Source organism: Carcharodon carcharias, chromosome 7, assembly GCF_017639515.1.
Source record: "Carcharodon carcharias isolate sCarCar2 chromosome 7, sCarCar2.pri, whole genome shotgun sequence".
Lineage (NCBI taxonomy): Eukaryota > Metazoa > Chordata > Chondrichthyes > Lamniformes > Lamnidae > Carcharodon > Carcharodon carcharias.
In genome coordinates, this window is record NC_054473.1 from 166,079,503 (window position 1) to 166,104,382 (window position 24,880).

General features: G+C 43.6%; 1 protein-coding gene across 1 annotated transcript in view; it reads left to right on the plus strand.

Annotated features, from left to right (window-relative positions):
- The window catches only part of LOC121279627 (glycine cleavage system H protein, mitochondrial-like), a 36,190-nt gene that overhangs the window by 4,324 nt on the left and 6,986 nt on the right, over positions 1–24,880 (plus strand). The window contains exons 2-3 of the mRNA XM_041190808.1: positions 16,745–16,824; positions 23,951–24,014. Coding sequence (XP_041046742.1) covers positions 16,745–16,824; positions 23,951–24,014 — 144 coding nt within the window. The remainder of the gene's footprint in view (positions 1–16,744; positions 16,825–23,950; positions 24,015–24,880) is intronic.

Sequence of the window (24,880 nt, forward strand, 5' to 3'; positions counted from 1 at the left end):
GTGACATCTTTTGATTATCTGCACCTACCACTGCTTGCTTGTCCCTACAACCTCTCCACCCCCCCAACTTCTCTCTCCTCTTCCCCGCCCCCCCCCCCCCCCCCCGCACCTTAAACCAGCTTATATTTCACCCCTTTCCTAAGATTCACTCAGTTCCGTTGAAGGGTCATGAGGACTCGAAATGTCAACTCTTTTCTTCTCTGCTGAGAGAGTCGAGAGCTATTGGGGACAGGCAAGAAAGTGGAGTTAAGGCCAGATCAGATCAGCCGTGATCATCTTTACTCGAGGAGCAGGCTCAAGGGGCTGAATGGCCTACTGCTCCTATCTCTTATGATCTCATATTTCCAAGTTAGCAAGACATGTGACTTGGAGGGGAACTTGCAGGTGGTGGTGTTTCCATCCATCTGCAGTCTTTGTAATTCTAGGTGGTAGAGGTTAGAGGTTTGGAAGGGGCTGTTGAAGGAGGCTTGGCGAATTGTTGCAGTACCTCTAGTATATGGTACACAGTGTGCTGGTGGTGGATGGGGAGCTTATCAAGCAGGCTGCTTTGTCCTGGATGGTGTTGAACTTCTTGACTTGTTGGAGCTACACTCATTCAGGCAAGCAGAGAGTATTCCATCACACTGCTGACTCATGCCTGGTAGATAATGGACAGATTTTGGGGAGCCAGGAGGTGAATTACTTGATACAGAATTCTCAGCCTCTGACCTGCTCTTGTAGTCATGGTATTTAAATGGCTTGTTCAATTTCTGGTCAATGCTAAATCCCAGGATGTTAATAATGGGGGGTTCATCAATGGTAATGCCATTGAATTTCAAGGGCTGATGGTTAGATTTTCTCTTGTTGAACATGGTTATTGTCTGGCACTTGTGTGCCGCAAATGTTACCTGCCAATTATTAGTCCAAGTCTAACTGTTGTCCAGGTCTTCCTGCATATGGGTGTGGACCGGTTCAGTATCTGAAGAATCACGAATTGTACCGACCATAGGACTTAGGAGGAGGCCATTCAGCCCTTCGAACCTGCTCTGCCATTTGATAAGATCAAGGCTCATCTGGTTGTGGTGGCAACTCCACTTTGCTGTCTGCCCCACATAACCCTTGACTCCCTTGTCTATCAAAAATCTGTGTAACTCAGCCATGCATAAATTCAGTGACCCAGCCTCCACTGTTTCCTTGAGTAGAGAATTCCAAAGACTAACAACCCTCTGAGGAGAAAAAAAATTTCTGTTTTAAAAGGGAGACCTCTAATTCTTAAACTGTGCACCCCCCCCCCCCCCCCAAAAGTTCTATCTCCCCCCACAAGAGGAAATATCCTCCTGGTATCTACCCTATCAAGTCCCCTCAGGATCTTAGATGTTTTAATAAGATACCACCTCTCATCCTTCTAAACTCCAATGGGTATAGATCGAACAGATCTATCGAAGGGCATAAGGACTTGAAACGTCAACTCTTTTCTTCTCCGCCGATGCTGCCAGACCTGCTGAGTTTTTCCAGGTAATTCTGTTTTTGTTTTGGATTTCCAGCATCTGCAGTTTTTTGTTTTTATATAGATCGAACAGGTTGGGCCTTTCTTTATACAGTAAGCCCTTCATCCCAAGAATGAGCCACGTGAATCTTCTCTGAACTGCTTCCAATGCAATTATATCCTTTTTCAAATAAGGAAACCAAAACTATACATGGCAACTCCAGATGAGGTCTCACTAAGGCCCTGTACAGCTGCTGTAAAACTTCCCAACTTTTAATTCCATTCCCCTTGCAATAACCACCAACTTTCCATTTGCCTTCCTAATCACTTGCGGTACCGGTAGACTAACTTTTGTGATTCATGTACCAGGACATCCAAATTCCTCTGTCCCACTGAGTTCTGCAACCTCTCTCCATTTAAATTGTTTATTGCTTTTCTATTCTTCCTGCCAAAGTGGACAATTTCACATTTTCCCACATTATACTCCATCTGCCAAATTTGTGCCCCTCGCTTAATCTGTCTATATCCCTTTGTAGACTCTTTACCTCCTCTTGATAACTTAACTTTCCTACCTATCTTGATGTTATCAGCAAATTTAGCTACCATACTTTTGGTACCTTCATTCAAATCATTGATGTAGATTGTAAATAATTGACACCCCAGCATTGATCCCTATGGCATTCCAGTAGTTACCGCTTGCCAACCCGAGAAAGATCTATTTATCCCAACTCTCTTTATCCATGCTTATGTTCTCCTTAAACTATGTGCTCTTATCTTGTATAGTAACCTTTGATGTGGTACCTTATCAAATACCATTGTGCAATTATCAGAGAACATTCCCAGTTCTGACCTGATCACTGACAGAACAGCTGAAGATAGTTGGGACACCCTGGTCCACTCCTCCATCACCCCCTACTCCTCAACCCCCTCCTATGGCACAACCCCTTGCCCACGCAAAAGATGCAACACCTGCCCCTTCACTTCCTCTCTCCTCACCGTCCAAGGACCCAAACACTCCTTTCAAGTGAAGCAGCATTTCACTTGCATTTCCCCCAACTTAGTCTACTGCATTCGTTGCTCCCAATGTGGTCTCCTCTACATTGGAGAGACCAAACGTAAACTGGGCGACCGCTTTGCAGAACACCTGCGGTCTGTCCGCAAGAATGACCCAAACCTCCCTGTCGCTTGCCATTTTAACACTCCACCCTGCTCTCTTGCCCACATGTCTGACCTTGGCTTGCTGCATTGTTCCAGTGAAGCCCAACGCAAACTGGAGGAACAACACCTCATCTTCCGACTAGGGACTTTACAGCCTTCCGGACTGAATATTGAATTCAACAACTTTAGGTCGTGAGCTCCCTCCCCCATCCCCACCCCCTTTCTGTTTCCCCCTTCCTCTTTTTTTCTTTTCCCAATAAATTATAAAGATTTTCCTTTTCCCACCTATTTCCATTATATAAAAAAAAAATTTAAAAAAAAACCCACTAAAGCTATACCTTGAGTGCCCTACCATCCATTCTTAATTAGCACATTCGTTTAGATAATATCACCAACTTTAACTTTAACACCTATGTGTTCTATTGTACTATTGTGGTTGACATCTTTTGATGATCTGCTTCTATCACTGCTTGTTTGTCCCTACAACCACACCAACCCCCTCCACCTCTCTGTCTCTCTATCTCTCCGCCCCCCACACACACACCTTAAACCAGCTTATATTTCAGCTCTTTCCTGGACTCGAACTCAAGTTCTGTCGAAGGGTCATGAGGACTCGAAACGTCAACTCTTTTCTTCTCCGCCGATGCTGCCAGACCTGCTGAGTTTTTCCAGGTAATTCTGTTTTTGTTTTGGATTTCCAGCATCCGCAGTTTTTTTGTTTTTATGAAGATAGTTGGGTCTAGGACACTACCTTGAGGAACTCCTGCTGTGATGTCCTGGGGCTGAGACAATTGGCCTCCAACAACCACAGCCAGCTTCCTTTGTGCTAGGTATGATTCCCAACTGATTCCCGTTGACTTCGATTTTGCTAGGGCTGCTAATGCCACACTCGGTCAAATGCTGCCTTGATGTCTAGGGCAGTCACTCTCACTTTGTTCCTGGAGCTCAGTCAGCTTTTTTTGACCCTATTTGGACTAAGGCTGTAATAAAGTCAGGAGCTGTGTGGCCCTGGCAGAACCCAAACTGAGATCAGTGAGCAGGTTATTGCTCTAAGTGCTGCTTGACAGCACTGTCGATGACATCTTCCATCTCTTTGATCGAGAGTAGACTGATGGGACAGTATAATTGACCAGTTTGGATTTGTCCTTTTTGTGGACAGGACATGCCTGAGCAATTTTCCACATTGTCGGGTAGATGCCAGTATTGAAGCTGTATTGGAACAGCTTGGTGAGGGGTGCTGCTTGTTCTGGAGCACAAGTCTTCAGGATAATTGATGGGATGTTGTCAGGACCCGTAACCTTTGCAGTATCTAGTGCCTTTAGCTGTTTCTTGATTTCAGGTGAAGTGAATCAAATTGCCTGAAGGCATCTATGGTGCTTGGCACTTCAGGACGATGCAGAGATGGATCTTTCACTCAGCATTTGTCTTTTGCACTCGTGCTGGGTTCTTCCATCATGGGAATGGGGATATTCGCAGAACCACCTCCTCCAGTTAATTGTTTAATTGACCACTGGATTCAGGACTGTGGTAGGACTGCAGAGCTTTGACAAGATCTGTTGTGGGATTACAGGTATTTACTCTGTAGCCTGCTGCCTCTGCTGTTAACCATATAGTTCTGTGTTGTAGCTTCACGAGCTTTGTGCCTCATTTTTAGGTATGTATGGTACTGTTCCTGGTAGACTATCCTGTACTGCTCATTGAACCAAAGTTAGTTCCCTGGTTTGATGGTAATGTTAAGAGTGCGGGATATGCCACACCATGAGATTACGGATTTTTGCTTTACTCTTTCATGGGATGTGTGTAGCTGGCTAGGCCAGCATTTATTGTCCATCCCTAATTCACCTTGAGAAGGTGATGGTGGTGAGCTGCCTTCTTGAACTGCTGCAATCCATGTGGTGTAGGTACTCGCACAGTACTGTTAGGGAGGTTGAATACATTTCTGCTGCTGTTAATGGCCCACAGCATCTCATGTCCAGTTTTGAGCTGCTAGATCTGTTCTGAATTTATCCCACTCAGCACAGTGGTAGTACCACACAACAAGATGGTGGATATTATCAGTTTGAAGATGGGACTTGGTGTTCACAAGGCCTGTGTCGTGGTCACTCCTACCAATACTGAAATGGACACATGCATCTGTGACAGATAGATCAGTGAGGACAAACTTAAGTAGGTTTTCCCTCCTTTTAGGTCAGCTCATGCCACAGGCCCAGTCTGGCAGATATGCCCTTCAGAACTCAGTCAGTAGGTGTGCTACCAAACCACTCCCAGTGATCGATATTGAAGTTCACACCCAGACTACATTCTGTGGCCTTGCTATACTCAGTGCTTCTTCCAAATGGTTTTCAACATGGAGGAGTACTGGTTCAACAGCTGAGAGGGGTGGGTGCAGTAGGTCGTGATTAGGAGGTTTTCTTGCTCATGTTTGACTTGATGCCATGAGACTTCATGGAGTCTGGAGTCAATGTTGAGGACTGCCACGGAAACTCTCCCCTGACTGTATGCCACTGTGCCGCCACTACTGATGGGTCTGTCCTACCAGTGGGACAGGATATACCCAGGGATGTTATAGAGGTTCCTGGGACATTAGCTTTAAAGTGTGATTCAGTGAGTGTGATTATGCCCAGCTTTTGATTGACTAGTCTGTGCAACTGCTCTCCCAATTTTGGCGCAAGCACCTGATGTTAAAAAGGACGACTTTACATGGCCAACTGGGCTGGGTGTGCCATTGTCATTTTTGATGCCTGGGTGGTCCATCCGGTTTTATTTCTTTTCAATTTTTGTTTGATACAACTGAGTGGTTTGTTAAACTGTTTCAGAAGGCAGTTAAGAATCAACCATATTGTGCGGGTCTGGAGCCGTGTGTAGGCCAGACCAAAGAAGGGCAGCAGATTTCCTTCCCTAAAGAACATTAGTGAAGCAGAGAGGTTTTTATGGCAATCCAGTGAACACGTAATCTGCTCCCAGGTCTATGCTAACCCACCTGATATATGGTATGTAAGAATTAGCCATCCTCCAACTTTTTCCTCTCCTCACTTGGTGGCAATGACTTACATTTGTATAAATAAGACTGGGGAGCTTGGTATCTGGAGTTTTGGAGGGCCTGCTATTGTGATATAGTAGGATAAAGCTCCTATGTTCCCATATCTCAGCAAGTCTTTTGAGTGTGTTCAGTGTGACTAATAAGAATCTGTGATAAGCCTGTCCATTTTAAATAAGGATCTGATCATTTGGGTGGTTTGAATAACTGGTGTGTAGACCTACCTCCTATGCCTTGTTGGAGGAGGATTCTACTGCTGGAGGATGAATTGTGAAGCCTTTGTTAAATTGTGACAACAAACAAACTGAGTAAGCCCCCACTTATCAATGAGTTTAAGCACTTAGCATGTTTTTAAACCTGACGCAACCTTATCAGACTGAGGTAGCCTAAATGCTATGTTAGTGGATATTCTGTTGCACTGCTCACAATGAGTCAGAGGATATGTAAATAACAATATCATCAGAGCCGCTGATTATTACATGTTGATCAAATTATATTAAATTTAAGGTGGCAGGGAAGATGTTCCAATTCTGGCAAGGTCAGAGGTGAGTAGGAATACAGGGAAGTGGCGAAGGTAACTTGTTATGTTGGAAGGTTGGGGGGGGCGGGGTTGGGTGCCGTAAAATGATATTGAGGGGAAAGTAAAGCGGTATTGGGAAGGGGACAGAATACCAAACCATTAAATGGTAATGGGAAAAATGCATTGATAGTCTGGAAGAGGGGGAAGAAAATCAGAGGCAGAGTTGAGCCCTTAAGTAAATGGTATTATGAAGAAAAATTGCATCAATTTTAGAAACTGATCTGGGAGGATTGAATGAGTGGCAGACATAGATAAGCTAACTTTAATTATGACAAATGTTGAGAAAATCTTACAGAGAATAAGTGTGATATATACATACTTAGGCAACTCTTATGCATATCTCTCTTAAACATCTCCTGTAATAGTATCAGTTGTGTCAGAGGACAGAGTAAAGTACAATATCTATCTGAAGTAAGTGAAGAACTAAGCTTGACTGTTGCCGGAAGTATGTGCTATGGAAAAAAATAAATTGCTGTGTCTGTATGGGAGTTTCTAGTGGGTGGGTGGGGGGGAGAGCGGGGCGGGTACAGATATAATTTTAAATTAATGTGTAAATTAATTATTAAACAGTAATAGTGTCCGTGTCCTGACATGGATAGAACACCGGTTACTCTTATCAACACGCTGGCCAAAGCAACGACCAAAACTATTAATTATCAACAAGCACACCTGTGCTTCTTATTATCTAATTATACGTGGAATATCTTGCCATCATCATTGCTATTATCTGAAAGGCACAGAAAGTCAAACTATATTTGTTTGTGTATTAAATGCATTGTCTTTTCTTGAGTAATCACCTACACCTGGCAACACCAATTTTGTGAATGTATAGATCTTGGAGTGAAACTTAGGTGGAGCTTTGTGAGCACGGTGAACAAACTTGTTTTTGGAAGGAGAGTTGAGAGATGGAACAGGTTGAGGTGGCTGAAGGAGGAGAATGTGGCAGTGAGAGTTGTTGCTCATAAGGCTGCATCTGGAGACACACACAAGTAGTTGTGAGCTTATTCAAGAGGAATTGAAACCTGGGTCACTGCCAGGTTATAAGGAGGACAGAGTAGGAAAGTTAGTAAAAGACTCAGGAAGGTAGTGCAGGAGTCCCCTGTGGTCATCCCCCTCTCTAACAGATATACCTCTTTGGATACTGTTGGGGGAGGATGGCCTCTCAGGGGAAAGCAGCAACAGCCAAGTTCACAGCACCGTGGGTGGCACTGCTGCTCAGAGGGGCAGGAGGAAAACAAGTGGCAGCGCTATAGTGATAGGGGATTGAATAGTTAGGGGCACAGACAGACGCTTCTGTGGCCGCAAACGTGAATCAAGGATGGTATGTTGCCTCCCTGGTGCCAGGGTCCAGGATGCCACGGAGCGGCAGCAGGACATGCTGGGGAGGGAAGGTAAGCAGCCAGTGGTCATGGAACACATTGGTGTCAACAACATAGTTAAACTAAGGGATGAGGACCTGCAAGCTCAGTACAGGAAGTTAGGAGATAACTTAAAATGCAGGACCTCAAATGTAGTAATCTCAGGATTACTCCCAGTTCCACGTGCTAGTGAGAGCAGGAATAAGAAGATAGACCAAATGAACATGTGGCTGGAGAGATGGTGTAGCCGGGAGGGATTCAGATTCTTGAGGCACTGGGACTGGTTCTGAGGAAGGTGGGACCTGTACAAACTGGATGGGCTGCACCCAGGCAGAGCTGGGACCAGTGCCCTTGTGGGGGCTTTTGCTAGTTCTGTAGAGGAGTATTTAAACTAGTGTGGCAGGGGGATGGGATCCCAGGAGTAGGATCAAATAGGTCAGATTCAGATCAGAAAAATGGAGGTAGAACATTAGCTAGGGACGTTGTGATAGACATAGAGTTACAGGAGAAGCAAAGTTTTAAAGTGTCCAACAGGGGAAATTGACGGGGTTATACTGTTTATACTTCAGTGCAAGGAGTATTACAAACAAAGTAGATGAGTTAAGGGCACAGGTAGACACATGGCAGCAGGATGTCATTGCTATAACAGAGACCTGGCTAAAGGAGGGACAAAGCTGGCAGCTTAATATCCCTGGTTATAGAGTCTTCAGACACGAAAGAGTGGGAGATTTAAAAAAAAGAGGGGGGGGTAGCACTAATGGTTAAAGGATCAATTCCAGTTGAGAAGGGATGATATACTAAATGGGTCAACAAACGAGGCTTTATGGATTGAGCTTAGAAATAAAAATGGGGCAGTCACACGACTGGGAGTATACTACAAACCCCCAAATAGTGAAAAGGAGATAGAAGAACAAACATGTAGGCAAATTTCTACTTGTAAGAACAAGAGGGCAATAATAGTAGGAGACTTCAACTATCCTAATATCAACTGGGATTCAAACAATATAAGGGGCACTGAGGGAGTAAAATTCATGTAGTGTGTCCAGGAAAATTTTTTCAACCAATTAGTGACAAACTCAACGAGATGAGATGCAATTCTAGACCTAGTCTTGAGGAACAAAGAAGGGCAAGTGGCTGAAGTGACAGTTGGTGACCATATCAGGGACAGTGATCACAATTCAGTTAGATTTAGCATTACCATGGGAAAGGACAGAGGTAAGGCAGGAATAAAAGTCTTGAACTGGGGGAAGGCAAATTTTGTAGAAATGAGAAGGGACTTAGCTGAGCTGGACTGGACAACACTGCTGGAGGATAAAACAGTGAAAATCCAGTGGGAAGCACTAAAGAGCGAGATCCTTAATGTACAAAGTAGACATGTTCCCTACAAAAATAAGAGTGGGCCTGCCAAATCTAGACCCCCCTGGTTGTCTAGAGGAATACGGGGGAAGATCAAACAGAAAAAGAAATCGAACAATAGGCACAAAGAACTAAGCACTGCAGATAGCCTGGACGAATATAGGAAGTGCAGGGACAAAGTAAAAAAGCAAATAAGGAAATCAAACAGGGCATGAAAAAAGATTAGCAAGTAAAGTTAAAGATAACCCAAAGATGTTTTACCAATACATTAATGCTAAAAGGTTAGTTAAGAAAAAAGTGGGACCTATCAGAAATGAAGATGGAACTTGTGTGTAGATGCAGAGGCTGTGGGAAGGGTTTTGAATGAATATTTTGTCTCCGTGCTTACAAAAGAAAGGGAGAATGTAGATATAGTAGTCCAGGAGGAGCACTGCGAGATATTGGACAGGATAGTCGTAAAGAGAGAGGAAGTACTCGAAGGGTTGAAATCCTTGAAAGTTGATAAGTCACCAGGGCCAGATGGATTGTTTCCGAAGGAAGTCAAGGAGGAGATAGCAGGTGCTCTGAGGATGATTTTCCAATCTTCACTAGATACAGGAGAGGTACCAGAGGACTGGAGAAATGCAAACTTAGTTCCATTGTTTAAAAAGGGATCAAAGGAAATGCCAAACAACTATAGGCCAGTTAGTCTTACATCGGTGGTGAGCAAATTAGTAGAATCAATCCTGAGAGAGAGAATTAGCTGTCATGTGGAAAGGCATGGACTAGTCAGGGATGGTCAGCATGGATTTGTTAAAGGAAAGTCTTGCCTCACAAATTTGATTAAATTCTTTGAGGAAGTGACAAGAAGTGTTGATGAAGGTAGTGCAGTGGATGTTGTGTACATGGATTTTAGCAAGGCTTTTGACAAGGTCCCACATGGCAGATTGGTCAGGAAGGTAAAAGTCCATGGGATTCAGGGTAATGTGGCAAACTGGATAAAAGGTTGGCTTTGTAACAGGAAACAAAGAGTACTGGTTGATGGATGCCCTTGCAAATGGAAAGTTGTCTCAAGTGGTGTTCCATAGGGCTCGGTGTTGGGACCTTTGCTGTTTGTTTATAAATTAACGATTTGGGCGTGAATGCGGGAAATTTGCAGATGACATAAAGATTGCCAAGTAGTGGATAGTATAGAGGATAGCCATAATCTCCAAAATTATGTAAATGGGTTGGTGGAGTGGGCGGTAAAGTGGCAGATGGATTTTAACATAGAGAAGTGGTAGGTCAAACAGTTATAGGGATTACGCAATAAATGGGAATATAATAAGAGGGGTAGATGAAGTGAGAGATCTTGGCGTACAAGTACACAGGTCCCTGAGGCAGCAGTTCAAGTAGGCAAGGTTGTAAATAAGGCATATGGAATGCTCTCCTTCATTGGCAGAGTTATAGAATATAAAAGTAAGGATATAATGTTGGAATTGTATAAAACACTGGTGAGGCCACAACTGGAGTATTGTGTAAAGTTCTGGTCACCACATTACAGGAAGGACGTAATAGCTCTGGAGAGAGTGCAGAGGAGGTTTACAAGAATGTTGCCAGGGTTAGAAAAGCATAGCCATGAGGAGAGATTGGATAGGTTGGGGTTATTTTCCTTAGAACAAAGAAGGCTGAGAGGTGACTTGATTGAGATGTACAAAATTATGAGGGGAATAGATAGAGTGGACAGGATAAAATTGTTTCCCTTGGAGGAGAATTCTAGAACCAGGGGACATAGATTCAAGATAAGTGGCAGAAGGTGTAGAGGGACATGAGGAAGAACTTTTTTTACGCAGAGGGTAGTTGGGGCTGGAATTCGCTGCCCAAGTTGGTGGTAGGGGCAGAAACTCTAAATTCTTTTAAAAAGTACCTGGACCTGCGCCTTAAGTGCTGTAAGCTGCAGGGCTATGGGCCGGGTGCAGGAAGGTGGGATTAGAAAGGGCACCTGGGTGTCCTCAGGCTGGCATGGACAAGATGGGCCGAATGGCCTCCTGTGCTGTAACTTTTCTAAGGTTAGGGTAGGGATTGGGGTGGGGGCCATATATTCAAATTATGTCATTGGTTCATTCAGAAATAATATGTTTGAAAGTATAATGGATAAAAGTGTTATACTGTTATTGGAAGAATGCCCACTCAAGTCAGTGAAACTGGACCCTTTGGTCAGTTTGATAGAAAAATATAAAGGAAAATCTCACCGCTTGCCAGAGTGCTGTGCTTGCTGTTTCTGAATAGAAGTAGACACCAATTATGGAGAAACTTCTTCCTGGATAGACCACCAGAAGTCAAGTACAGGAAAAGAGTTGCAGAGGAGAAATAGAAACATAAACAAAAAAAGGATGCTGAAGGAAAAGATAGTTGATTGTGGTGCAACTAATAAAATAATCTACAGAAAGAAAATTAAGAACACGAAGACATACATAAATTAAGTCAGCAGGTCTGACAGCATCTGTGGAGAGAAAGAGTTAATGTCCAGGTGACTCTTCTTCTGAACTGATATTCCAGCAATTTTTGTTTCAGGTTTCCAGCATCTGCAGTATTTTTCTTTTACATAAATGAAGCGACCCCAATTAAGTTGCTACATTGAAAGGCTTTCAGTTTATGCTAAACATGGGGTGTCCAACCTTTTCGCGTGAGGGGTCACATTTCAATTTTTTTTTTCACTCACTCACTCTCACTGGGGCTGGTGAGCAAATTTTGGAAAGTGAAGCATCAGGAATTTATCTTGCTGTTCTCAAAACAACACAAAATGTGCATTTTTATGAATCAGCTTCAAATGTGAAGACGAATTTATTAGCTTACTTTCTCGTCACAATATCGAAGACTGATTTAGTGAGATACCTGGCATTGGTGCAGCTGCACCAAGGTGGTAGGTGATTTCTCCATGACCTGACACTGCTTAAACAATTGCCCATCACACATTTGAATCGCCTCTCATTTACCAATGCATGCACTACCCAGCATAGTAGCTTTCTGAGGACAGATTAGACCAGCTCATACCAAAGCACAGACTGAGACTCTGGAATTCCCTCCCTGAACCTCTGTTTCTTTTGAAACAGCATATCGAGGTGTTAATCAGGAAACAAATAAATAGATGGTCACAAGAGCCCAAGTGATGATAAATTTCATAGTATAGATGTGCTAAAGCAGTTCTCTGTCAATAACAACGGTGAATTCTCCTCCATCCTTCCCATAGCATTAGTCAGGAGTTTTCCAACATCCATTCAGCTTTCAAAGGTATCAAAAACAGATAACATTATTCTGCCATGTTGATATCAGAGTCAGAGGAAAGTTAGACACTGAGAACAACAAAAAGAACAAGCATACAGATATCACCTATGATTTTTTTTCAAACCAACACCAGTAAAATTTTACCCAGACCCTTATCAAGCTGTCATATTTTGTCAATAGAGCACTCACTCCTTTTATGAAAATATGTTACTCCAAAGCCATGCATGTATTTCCAAGGCAGTACCAAGAAAACTTCCTTGAAGGCTCAAAGCTAAAGGCACTGTAACATGCAGAGCCATCCCACATAGACCAGGAAGATTCCAAATTCAAATGCTGACTGGACAACCTTAGCCTAACTGGAAGTAAGCATGCTATGGTGGCCTCATTATCTCTGACTTAATTTTTTTTCCCTTTTATTCTTTAAAGGTGTTTGTATCACAGGCAAGGCTAGCATTTGTTACCTATCTAAACTGCCCTCAAACTGAGTGGCTTCCTTACCCATTACAGAGAGCAGTTAAGAGTCAATGTTTAGGAGTCACATGTAGGCCAGACCAGATAAGGATGGCAGATTTCCTTCCCTAAAGGACATTAGTGAACTAGATGGGTTTTTACAACAATCGATATAGCTTCATGGTCACTATTATTGAGACTAGCTTTATAGTTCCTGATTTATTAAATACCGTGGTGAGATTTGTGGATTACTAGCCCAGTGACATTACCATTATGCCACGTGTCCCCATGACTTGCGCCTCATAGATGGTGTAAAGGCTTTGGAGGGACAGGAGGTTAATTGCCTGACAGAATAGTGAAGTTCTGTCCTGTTGTTGTAGCCACAGTATAGATGTCTCTGATACAGTTAAATTTATGGTCAATGATTAAGCCCCCAGAATGCTGATGGATAATAACCCAGAGAGCCAGGGTAATCCTCTGGGGACCTGGGTCCGAATCCAACCATAGCAGACAGTGAAATTTGAAGTCAGTAAAAAAAAAAAATCTGGAATTAAAAAGTCTAACCATGAAACCATTGTTGATTGTCGTAAAAACCCATTTTTTTTTTTATTCATTGATGGGATGTGGGCATTGCTAGCTAGGCCAGCATTTATTGTCCATTCCTACCTTCCCTTGGGAAGGTGGTGGTGAGCAGCCTTCTTGAACCGCTGCAGACCCTGGGTTGTAGGTACACCCACAGTGCTGTTAGGGTGGGAGATCCAGAATTTTGACTCAGCGACAGTGAAGGAATGATGATATATTTCCAAGTCAGGATGGTGAGTGGCTTGAAGGGGAACTTCCAGGTGGTGGTGTTCCCATGATCCACTGCCCTTATCCTTCTATATGGTAGAGGTCGTGGGTTTAGAAGGTGCTCCCTAAGGAGCCTTGGTGAGTTTCTGCAGTGCACCTTGTAGATGGTACACACTGCTGCCACTGTTCGTTGGTGGTGGAGGGCGTGAATGTTTGCAGTATTGGTGCCAATAAAGCAGGCTCCTTTGTCCAGGATGGTGTCAAGCTTCTTGAGTGTTGTGGGAGCTGCACTCATCCAGGCAAGTGGAGGATATTCCATCACATTCCTGACTTGTGCCTGGTAGATGGTGGACAGGCTCTGAGGAGTCAGGAGGTGAGTTACTCACCGTAGGATTCCTTGCCTCTGACTTGCCCTTGTCGCCACAATATTTATATGGCTGGTCCAATTCAGTTTCTGGTCAATTAGTAAACCCCCAGGATGTTGATAATGGGGGATTCAGCGATAGTAATGCCATTGAATGTCAAGGGGTGATGGTTAGATTCTCTCTTGTTGGAGATGGTCATTGCCTGGCACTTCGGTGGTGCTAATATTACTTACCAATTGTCAGCCCAAGCCTGCTTATTGGACATGGACATGGACTGCTTCAGTGTCTGGGGAGTCACGAATGGTGCTGAACATTGTGCAATCATCAGCGAACATCCCCACTCCTGATCTTATGATGGAAGGAAGGTCATTGATGAAGCAGCTGAAGATTGGGCCTAGAACACAATCCTGAGGAACCCCTGCAGTGATGTCCTGGAGCTGAAATGATTGACCTCCAACAACCACAACCATCTTACTTTGTGCTAGGTATGACTCCAACCAGCGGAGAGTTATCCCCCAATTCCCATTGACTCCAGTTTTGCTAGGACTCTTTGATGCCACACTTGGTGAAATGCTGCCTGGATGTCAAGGGCAGTCACTCCCACCTCACCAGTGGAGCTTAGCTGTTTTGTCCATTTTGAATCAAGGCTACAGTGAGGTCAGAGGCTGAGTGACGCTGGCGGAACCTAAACTGAGTGTCAGTGAGCAGGTTATTGCTAAGCAAGTGCTGTTTGATAGCACTGTTGATGACCCCTTCTATCACTTTACTGGTAATCGAGAGTAGACTGATGGGGCGGTAATTGGCCGGGTTTTATTTGTCCTGCTTTTTGTGCAGGACATACCTGAGCAATTTTTCAGAGAGCCAGGTAAATGCCAGTGTTGTATGTGTACTAGAACAGCTTGGCTAAGGACATGACAAGTTCTGGAGCACAAGTCTTCAGTACTATTGCTGGAATATTGTCAGGGCCCCTTCCAGCCTGGTTCGCTGATGTCCTTTAGGGAAGGAAATCTGCCATCTGTACCTACCTGGCCCAGCCTATATGTGACTCCAGACCCAAAGCAATGTGGTTGACTCTGAAATGCCCTCTGAAATGATCTGGCAAGCCACTCAGTTCTGATGGGCAATAAATGCTGGTCTAACCAGCGGTGCCCCTATCCCATGAACGAATTTTTTTAAAAGTGCACAGTTGTGGATAGGATTGGACTTGGCTGCGAGATTCTTTATGGCTGAATGCTTTGTCACCTGTACACTATCAACTTCCTGACTTTCCACACACAGCCCCCCCCCACCCTGGCAGGCAGCCTGTCCCTCTCAGCCTCTTCTGCACCTCAGCAGCAGATTCTCCTTCACAGCCTCTCTTCCCCTCACCCCCAGCAGGCAGCTTCTCTTCCCCTTGACCCTCCCCAACCCCTCAATAGGCAGCCTCTCCTTCACAGAGTTTCTTCCCCTCACCCCATGGCAGGCAGCCTCTCTTTTTACCCCAACCACCCTGGCAGGCAGTCTGTCCCTCGCAGCCTCCTTTCAATCCCCCCCCGCTTGCCACACACCTTCCCACTGCTCGATGCTCTTTCAATCACAGACTGACAGGATCACTATCAGCAGCAAACCTGGGAGAGAAACAGCCTGTGATTGGAGGAGCAGCTTCTTGCGGAATCTTTAACTTCCATTTCCTTGTATTTTGAACAGTGGTCCGTGGTCTGGACAGAAACACTTGGCAGGCCAGACTCTGGCCTGTGGGCCATAAATTGGACACCCATTTGCTAAACAAAGTAACAACTTAGGGCCTCCAGCTTAAGATATAAGGAATTTAATCAGAATACCAGTTGTATAAGATGCCTTCAAGGGTCTTTGTACGATGTGATCTCTGATCCATACATTAAAAATGAATCAAGAATTAGAAATGGTCTGTCACTTCAAACTAGGTTTGTATTGATTACAAGGATGTATACAGTAAACAATGGAGCATATGTTGAAGGCTGAGGGTTGAAAATGTTACTATTGTTTATGTAAGATAATCTATCTTGTGTTAATCACACCATCTCTGTATCCATCATCCGTCACCTGAGGTAACTTGCAAATTATGCAATCGAGGCTACATTTTTTTGTTTTGAAACAGAAATTATAAAACCGACAATTAAGGCAAGCTAAATTCAAATGATACCTTTTCAGTGGAGACTACTTTTAAAAGTAACCAGTACTTAGTTTGAATATAAAAACAGAAAATGCTGGAATACCTCAGCAGGTTTGGCAGCATCTGTGCTTCTCTCTCCACAGTTATGTTTTGAGTCCAGTATGACCCTAAGACATTTGGACTCAATATGAATAAGTCATATGACTTAGTGTCATATTGGACTCGAAACATTAACTCTGTTACTCTCTCCACAGATGCTGCTAGACCTGCTGAGTTTTTCCAGCATTTTCTGTTTTTATTTCAGCTTTCTATTTTCCGCAGTATTTTGCTTTTAATGCTTAGTCCTGTCTATTTTCATTGGCACTGCTGATTGGGCTTAAGTGTTTTGTACTTGTTAATGTAATACCTCAACTGTTACATGATGCCATACTACAGTTTGGGGATTGAGTTTTGATGGATATAAATTTCAGACTAGAACTAGAGAACAAAGGAGCGTGTGCATACAGATCGCTAGGAGTGCCATGTTTATTAAATACATGAGAGCAAACAGGAAATTATAAGAAATGTTTTTTTTTTGTTGAAGTTATTTTATTCCAGTCATGGCACTAAGCTGATGTGTGGTACCATTTCAATACTTTAGTTTATGACTTATTAGATATAGTGCAGTATCCAAAGTAGATTCCATGCTCATGTTCATAGCTTTAATAAAGATCAAGTTGTATTTGATCTGAAAACATTAATGTTGTATGGATTGCCAAACTTTAGGTAAAATGTTTTAGTCACGTTTAATGTTGGCCTATTATATTTTGCAGCTCGCAAGTTTACAGACAAACATGAATGGATAACAGTTGAGAATGGAATTGGTACAGTGGGCATTAGCAATTATGCTCAGGTGGGTACTTTTTACTACCATCCTGTGTAATTCCTGTATCAGACTTTCACTTTTGAACTCAGTGATATTAGGTGTGCTGGTTTTAAGTGCGCAAGTTTTGCTTAAATGTTCTTGGACTTAGTTCAGTTTAGTGTTGCAAGATCAGCTTTTTCTAATCAAATTGTTCTCGTGGTATTTATTATCAATGGGACCAAGGTTCACTTCACTATCAATGCTAAGTTTTTGTGACCCTTCCATGTAAAACGTTCTAATTTGCCATTGTGAATAAATTTTATTGGTATGTAAGTGGACAAGCACTGAATAAAAAACAAAAACAGAATTACCTGGAAAAACTCAGCAGGTCTGGCAGCATCAGTGGAGAAGAAAAGAGTTGACGTTTCAAGTCCTCATGACCTTTCAGCAGAACTGGCTGAATCCAAGGAGAGGGGTGAAATATAAGCTGGTTTAAGGTGGTTGGGGGGGGGTTGTTGGGTGGGGGGAGAGAAGTGGAGGGGGGGTGGTGTGGTTGTAGGGACAAGCAAGCAGTGATAGGAGCAGATAATCAAAAGATGTCACAGACAAAAGAACACAGGTGTTGAAGTTGGTGATATTATCTAAACGAATGTGCTAATTAAGAATGGATGGTAGGGCACTCAAGGTATACCTCTAGTGGGGGTGGGGGAAGCATAAAAGATTTAAAAATGATGGAAATAGGTGGGAAAAGAAAAATCTGTATAAATTATTGGAAAAAAACAAAAGGAAGGGGGAAGAAACAGAAAGGGGGTGGGGATGGAGGAGGGAGCTCAAGATCTAAAGTTGTTGAATTCAATATTCAGTCCGGAAGGCTCTATAGTGCCTAGTTGGAAGATGAGGTGCTGTTCCTCCAGTTTGCGTTGGGCTTCACTGGAACAATGCAGCAAGCCAAGGACAGACATGTGGGCAAGAGAGCAGGGTGGAGTGTTAAAATGGCAAGCGACAGGGAGGTTTGGGTCATTCTTGCGGACAGACTGCAGTTGTTCTGCAAAGCGGACACCCAGTTTACGTTTGGTCTCTCCAATGTAGAGGAGACCGCATTGGGGGCAACGAATGCAGTTGACTAAGTTGGGGGAAATGCAAGTGAAATGCTGCTTCACTTGAAAAGAGTGTTTGGGCCCTTGGAAGGTGAGGAGAGAGGAAGTGAAGGGGCAGGTGTTGCATCTTTTGCGTGGGCATGGGGAGGTGCCATAGGTGGGGGTTGAGGAGTAGGGGGTGATGGAGGAGTGGACCAGGGTGTCCCGGAGGGAACGATCCCTATGGAATGCCGCCGGGGGGGGGCATGAAGGGAAGATGTGTTTGGTGGTGGCATCATACTGGAGTTGGCGGAGGATGATCCTTTGAATGCAGAGGCTGGTGGGGTGCGAAGTGAGGACAAGGGGGACCCTATCATGTTGCTGGGAGGGAGGAGAAGGCGTGAAGGCGGATGCGTGGGAGATGGGCCGGACACGGTTGAGGGCCCTATCAACGACCATGGGTGGAAAACCTCGGATAAGGAAGGAGGAGGACATGTCAGAGGAATTGTTTTTGAAGGTAGCATCATCAGAACAGATGCAACGGTGGCGAAGGAACTGAGAGAATGGGATGGAGTCCTTACAGGAAGCGGGGTGTGAGGAGCTGTAGTCGAGGTAGCTGTGGGAGTCGGTAGGCTTGTAATGGATATTGGTGGACAGTCTATCACCAGAGATTGAGACAGAGAGGTCAAGGAAGGGAAGGGAAGTGTCGGAGATGGACCACGTGAAAATGATGGAGGGGTGGAGATTGGAAGCAAAATTAATAAATTTTTCCAAGTCCCGACGAGAGCACGAAGCAGCACCGAAGTAATCATCGATGTACCGGAGAAAGAGTTGTGGAAGAGGGTCGGAGTAAGACTGGAACAAGGAATGTTCCACATACCCCATAAACAGATGGGCATATCTGGGGCCCATGCGGGTACCCATAGCCAAACCTTTTATTTGGAGGACGTGAGAGGAGTTGAAGGAGAAATTGTTCAGTGTGAGAACAAGTTCAGCCAGATGGAGGAGAGTAGTGGTGGATGGGGAGAGAAGGGAGTCAAGATAACAAGAAATGAGTTCCGTGGGGCAGGAGCAAGCTGACACGATCTGTCTACCGGGACAGTTCTGTTTGCTTCCAACCTATAGTCGCCCAACCTCAGACGGCCCGCTTCTACCTCCTACCCAAAATCCACAAACAGAACTGTCCTGGTAGACCGATCATGTCAACTTGCTCCTGCCCCACGGAACTCATTTCTCGTTATCTTGACTCCCTTCTCTCTCCCCTTGTCCAGTCCCTTCCCACCTACATCCATGATTCCTCTGACACCTTATGTCACATCAACAATTTCCAGTTCCCTGGCCCCAACCGCTTCCTCTTCACCATGGACGTCCAATCCCTCTATACCTCCATCCCCCACCAGGATGCTCTGAGGGCCCTTAGCTTCTTCCTCAAACAGAGGCCCGAACAATCCCCATCCACCACTACTCTCCTCCGTCTGGCTGAACTTGTTCTCACACTGAACAATTTCTCCTTCAACTCCTCTCACTTCCTCCAAATAAAAGGTGTGGCTATGGGTACCCGCATGGGCCCCAGCTATGCCTGTCTCTTTATGGGGTATGTGAAACATTCCTTGTTCCAGTCCTACTCCGACCCCCTTCCACAACTCTTTCTCCGGTACATCGATGATTACTTCGGTGCTGCTTCATACTCTCGTCGGGACTTGGAAAAATTTATTAATTTTGCTTCCAATCTCCACCCCTCCATCATTTTCACATGGTCCATCTCCGACACTTCCCTTCCCTTCCTTGACCTCTCTGTCTCAATCTCTGGTGATAGACTGTCCACCAATATCCATTACAAGCTTACCGACTCCCACAGCTACCTCGACTACAGCTCCTCACACCCCGCTTCCTGTAAGGACTCCATCCCATTCTCTCAGTTCCTTCGCCTCCGTTGCATCTGTTCTGATGATGCTACCTTCAAAAACAGTTCCTCTGACATGTCCTCCTCCTTCCTTAACCGAGGTTTTCCACCCACGGTCGTTGACAGGGCCCTCAACCGTGTTCAGCCCATCTCCCGCGCATCCGCCTTCACACCTTCTCCTCCCTCCCAGAAACATGATAGGGTCCCCTTGTCCTCACTTATCACCCCACCAGCCTCCGCATTCAAAGGATCATCCTTCGCCATTTCCGCCAACTCCAGTATGATACCACCACCAAACACATCTTCCCTTCATGCCCCCCGGCGGCATTCCGTAGGGATCGTTCCCTCTGGGACACCCTGGTCCACTCCTCCATCACCCCCTACTCCTCAACCCCCTCCTATGGCACCTCCCCATACCCACGCAAAAGATGCAACACCTGCTCCTTCACTTCATCTCTCCTCACCGTCCAAGGGCCCAACACTCCTTTCAAGTGAGGCAGCATTTCACTTGCATTTCCCCCAACTTAGTCTACTGCATTCATTGCTCCCAATGCGGTCTCCTCTACATTGGGGAGACCAAACGTAAACTGGGCGACCGCTTTGCAGAACACCTGCGGTCTGTCCGCAAGAATGACCCAAACCTCCCTGTCGCTTGCCATTTTAACACTCCACCCTGCTCTCTTGCCCACATGTCTGTCCTTGGCTTGCTGCATTGTTCCAGTGAAGCCCAACGCAAACTGGAGGAACAGCACCTCATCTTCCAACTAGGCACTTTACAGCCTTCCAGACTGAATATTGAATTCAACAACTTTAGATCTTGAGCTCCCTCCTCCATCCCCACCCCCTTTCTGTTTCTTCCCCCTTCCTTTTGTTTTTTCCAATTATTTATATAGATTTTTCTTTTCCCACCTATTTCCATCATTTTTAAATCTTTTATGCTCCCCCCACCCCCACTAGAGGTATACCTCGAGTGCCCTACCATCCATTCTTAATTAGCACATTTGTTTAGATAATACCACCAACTTCAACAACTCTGTGTTCTTTTGTCTGTGACATCTTTTGATTATCTGCTCCTATCACTGCTTGCTTGTCCCTACAACCACACCACCCCCCTCCACTTCTCTGCCCCCACCCACCACCCCCACGTTAAATCAGCTTATATTTCACCCCTCTCCTTGGATTCAACCAGTTCTGCTGAAGGGTCATGAGGACTCGAACCGATGCTACCAGACCTGCTGAGTTTTTCCAGGTAATTCTGTTTTTGGATTTCCAGCATCCGCAGTTTTTTGTTTTTAAGCACTGAATAAACTTTGTCGGTATGACACACAAATGTAGTAAAGCCCTGTGATCCTTAAAAAAATAAATTCAGACTTGTTAAATTATTTTAAAGCATATGTTTTTGCAAAAACTCTATAGTCTTTAGTTATGGTTGGTGAAAATATGAATTCCTTACAAAAAATAAACTTAGTTGTGTTAAATATTGTGCCTATAAGAGTACTGTCTGTTTGAAACAATGTGACTTTGAAGAACTAATAGATCTTAACACTTGGCTGCAAACAAAATATCTTGGAGCGAAAAATGTATGCCTTCATCACCAAAGTTTTAAACATATTCAAGACAGCACAGTGTAGTAAATGAACTATTCCATTTAATGACGCTTGACATCTCCCAGGGCAGAGCATCTCCTGGTTATCGCCCCATCCATGACCTTAAACATTCAGTCCCTCCTACATTAGCACAGAGTGGCAGCAGTGTGTACCATTTACAACATGCACTGCAGCACATTCTAGAGGCTTCTTCAACAGCTCTTCCCAAACTTGGAACCTCTGCAACCTAGAAGGACCAGAGCAGCAGGTGCATGGGAACATCATTACCTAAAAGATCCCCCCCCTCCAAGTCGCGCACATTCCTGACTTGGAAATATATTGTTGTTCTTTCATCGTTGCTGGGTCAAAATCCTGGAATTCCCTTCTTGACAGCACTGTGGTTGTATATAGACCACATGAGCTGCAGCAGTTCGAAAAGGTGGCTCACTTTTATCTAGGGAAATTAGGGATGGGTAATAAATAAAGCCCTTGCCAGTGATTCCCACATTCATGAATGATTAAAGAAAATGGACTCTATACTTGCATCGTTGAAATTTATGCGGGAATAGAGTAAGGTTCTGACTGTTGACTTTAAGCCTAACTTTAAACATCAGTAGTAAAACTAAAAGATAGAAATGTGATTATATTGGGAAAGGTATGTTAAAAGTAGAAAATCATAAGTATTTAAAGTAGGGCATTTTTAAATAGCTAAAAGCTTTTTGTTCCAGATCCCGGATTTAGGTCGTGTGCAGGACTTCATGTTCACTTGTTTTGAAATCAAACACTTCGTGCAAGTGTCTTTGCTAAAAATATTCATTTGCAAACAAGGAGGGGATTTGTTATAATTTGAGCTCGATGTTGTATTTGCTATTGATAAGTGAAATGACAGCAAATGGCAATCATTTCATCCGCAATGTCTGTTTATACAAACAATATAGTTTTTTGCTGCTTCATGTGTATTTTTTTAATGAAATGTGAAAGGTGTTTATGTCCATTATGTTGCTTGCTTGCCTTCTGCACCTGACTAAATATCTAGATGAGCTTGGAAATGAACTTTGTATATTGTACTTTTAATTTTTAGTTTGATACATATATTCCCCAAATGTTTTACTTTTAATGGTCAGTCTATCAATAAATATTCTGAAGTGTATGGGGTACGTGCTTTACAATTTACCTCTTCTTCAAATGTTAGTTTTGGTCATGGATCTGAGCATTTAAAATCAGACACACAAGTTTCTATGATCTCCGATTATTCATTGATTTTCACAAAGTAAATGGATCTGCTCAACCACTCCCTTATGTACACCATTGAAATACTTATCTCAGTAAAATGTTTACATGTTCCCATTTACCCCCATATTCCCGACTGCTCTAGCCTGAGCCTGCATCTTTTTCTCTAGTTTTTCCCCACATTACCTCATGTGCGGTCCAGGCTCATCTTGTTCATGAGATTAGCCTTTGCTCCTTTGACTCCATTCCTGCTAAATTGCTGACCACCGGATCTGCCTTCCAGGTTCCGATCAGAATTGACATTGTCAAGGGTTCCCTTTCCCCGAACCCTGTCCCCCTTCCCTTTCAAAACTACTTTACACTCCACAAGAAAAAAGCCGCCCTTGACTCCTTTGTCCTTGCTAATCACTGCCCCATCCCCAATTTCTTTCCTCTCTGAAGCCCTCAAAGTTGCAGCCTCCCACCTTTTCTGTATCTCCATGTTTGAATCTCTCTTGGCATCAGCAGCATCAATAACTTGCATTTATGTAACTCTTTTTATTGTGTAACATCCCAAGGTGCCACAATGCCTCCGTGGCTTGGCCAACATCCGGTTTTGAATGAAGTGCAATTTTTTTTCCAGTTAAACATTGGGAAGACCAAAGTAATTCTCTTTGGTCCCCTTACAAACTCTGTTCCATTGCAACTGATTCCATCCCACCCCCTTGGGCACTGTCTCCGGTCCAACCAAACATATCAGCCTTGATGTCCTATTTGACCCTGATTTGAGCTTCTAACCCCATAAAATCTCCAACAATAAGACCGCTTATTCCATCTCTAATAATGCCAGCTCCTCCCCTACCTAAACCATCAGTTGCTGAAATTGCCATCCATACCTTACAGCACTTGTCATCTCTGGACTTTTGTTGCAACATTCTCCTGGTCAACCTTTGATCCTCCAAAGTTTATAAATTGTTGCTGATCCAAAACTCTGCTACAGCTTGTCCTGTACCAAGTCTTGCTCAACCATCACTCCTTTCCTTACTGATCTACATTAGCTGCTGAACCTCCATCACCTCCAATTAAACAATTGCACCTCGTTATTAAGTCCCTTTCACCAGTGGTGGGATGAGGTATCTCTACTGATTGAAGAATGTAATTGGTTTAACAAGTTCACATGGGCTGTTTTCATCAACTGTGCACATAAGGATTTATAATTCAAGACAGCAGAAAATATGGGCAGATTGGGGGTGTTTAATATTTTAGATATTTTTTTGAAATATTTTCATGTTCTACATTTCTGAAAACAAGTGTATCTGTCCAGCTGTTGCACAATAGAGAATTAACATTATTAAATGTGTGCTAAAGATCCTGACGTACAGGATTGTTTTTCTCCTTAGGAAGCATTAGGAGACGTTGTATATTGTGGATTGCCAGAGATAGGCACAAAGCTGAACCAATTGGGTGAGTATTGACTTTGTTCCATTGTCTTAAGCATGTGACCTGAACAAATTAGGAAAAATAAACTCAACTGATGAGTTAAGTGGATATAAATGTAGAGCATTACCTGTATCAAGCAGGAGGCCAGTCATTTTGGACTGCTCTCTTACACTTCCTAATGTCCAACTGAAAAGCAACATTGATGGAAGCTTACAAACACACCTTTGGTCTTTCCTTTTGGCCTGAAGAAGGTGCATGGCATGCTAAGTCTGGTGAAAGTAAAACGCAAGATAAGGCATGAGTAATTGAAAATGAGTTGGCACATCGAGTTAATATCAAGTGTTTGTGCCTCTAGATGGTGTAACCTAAGGGAGCCATCAGTAAATGAATGCATTGTCAAACATAATCTACACTCCCTTGAAACAAACACCTATATTGAAGTAAATTGTCCGGTGCTGGAAATTTATGGTATACTGTTATGTTTTGCTTAAAATATTAACAGCAGAGGAAATGAGTGGCTTTATACAACTCTTGTGTAACCTTTTTACACCTCTCTGGCTAACAAAGCAATATTCATCCTATGTTGAATGAAAACTGTACCAGTATTTTTATTGTAAAAGGTAAACAGTCCAGTAAAATAAACATGATGAAAGCAGATTAAACTCTGTCATATAGTGGCAGCCTTGTATTGTTTCCATCTTTCCTCCATTGAGCAGATATCAACATAGTCCTCTTGTCACATAAAATATGCATAAAGTCAAAACATTTACTCAAACTAGTTCAAAGTATTATTGTCAGTCACTTCCATGGCATAAATAAAATGTTAAACTTTCAACTTGATATGAAGCATTACTGTTAGTTGTCAGTTGTTATAAACAGTTTGAATATAT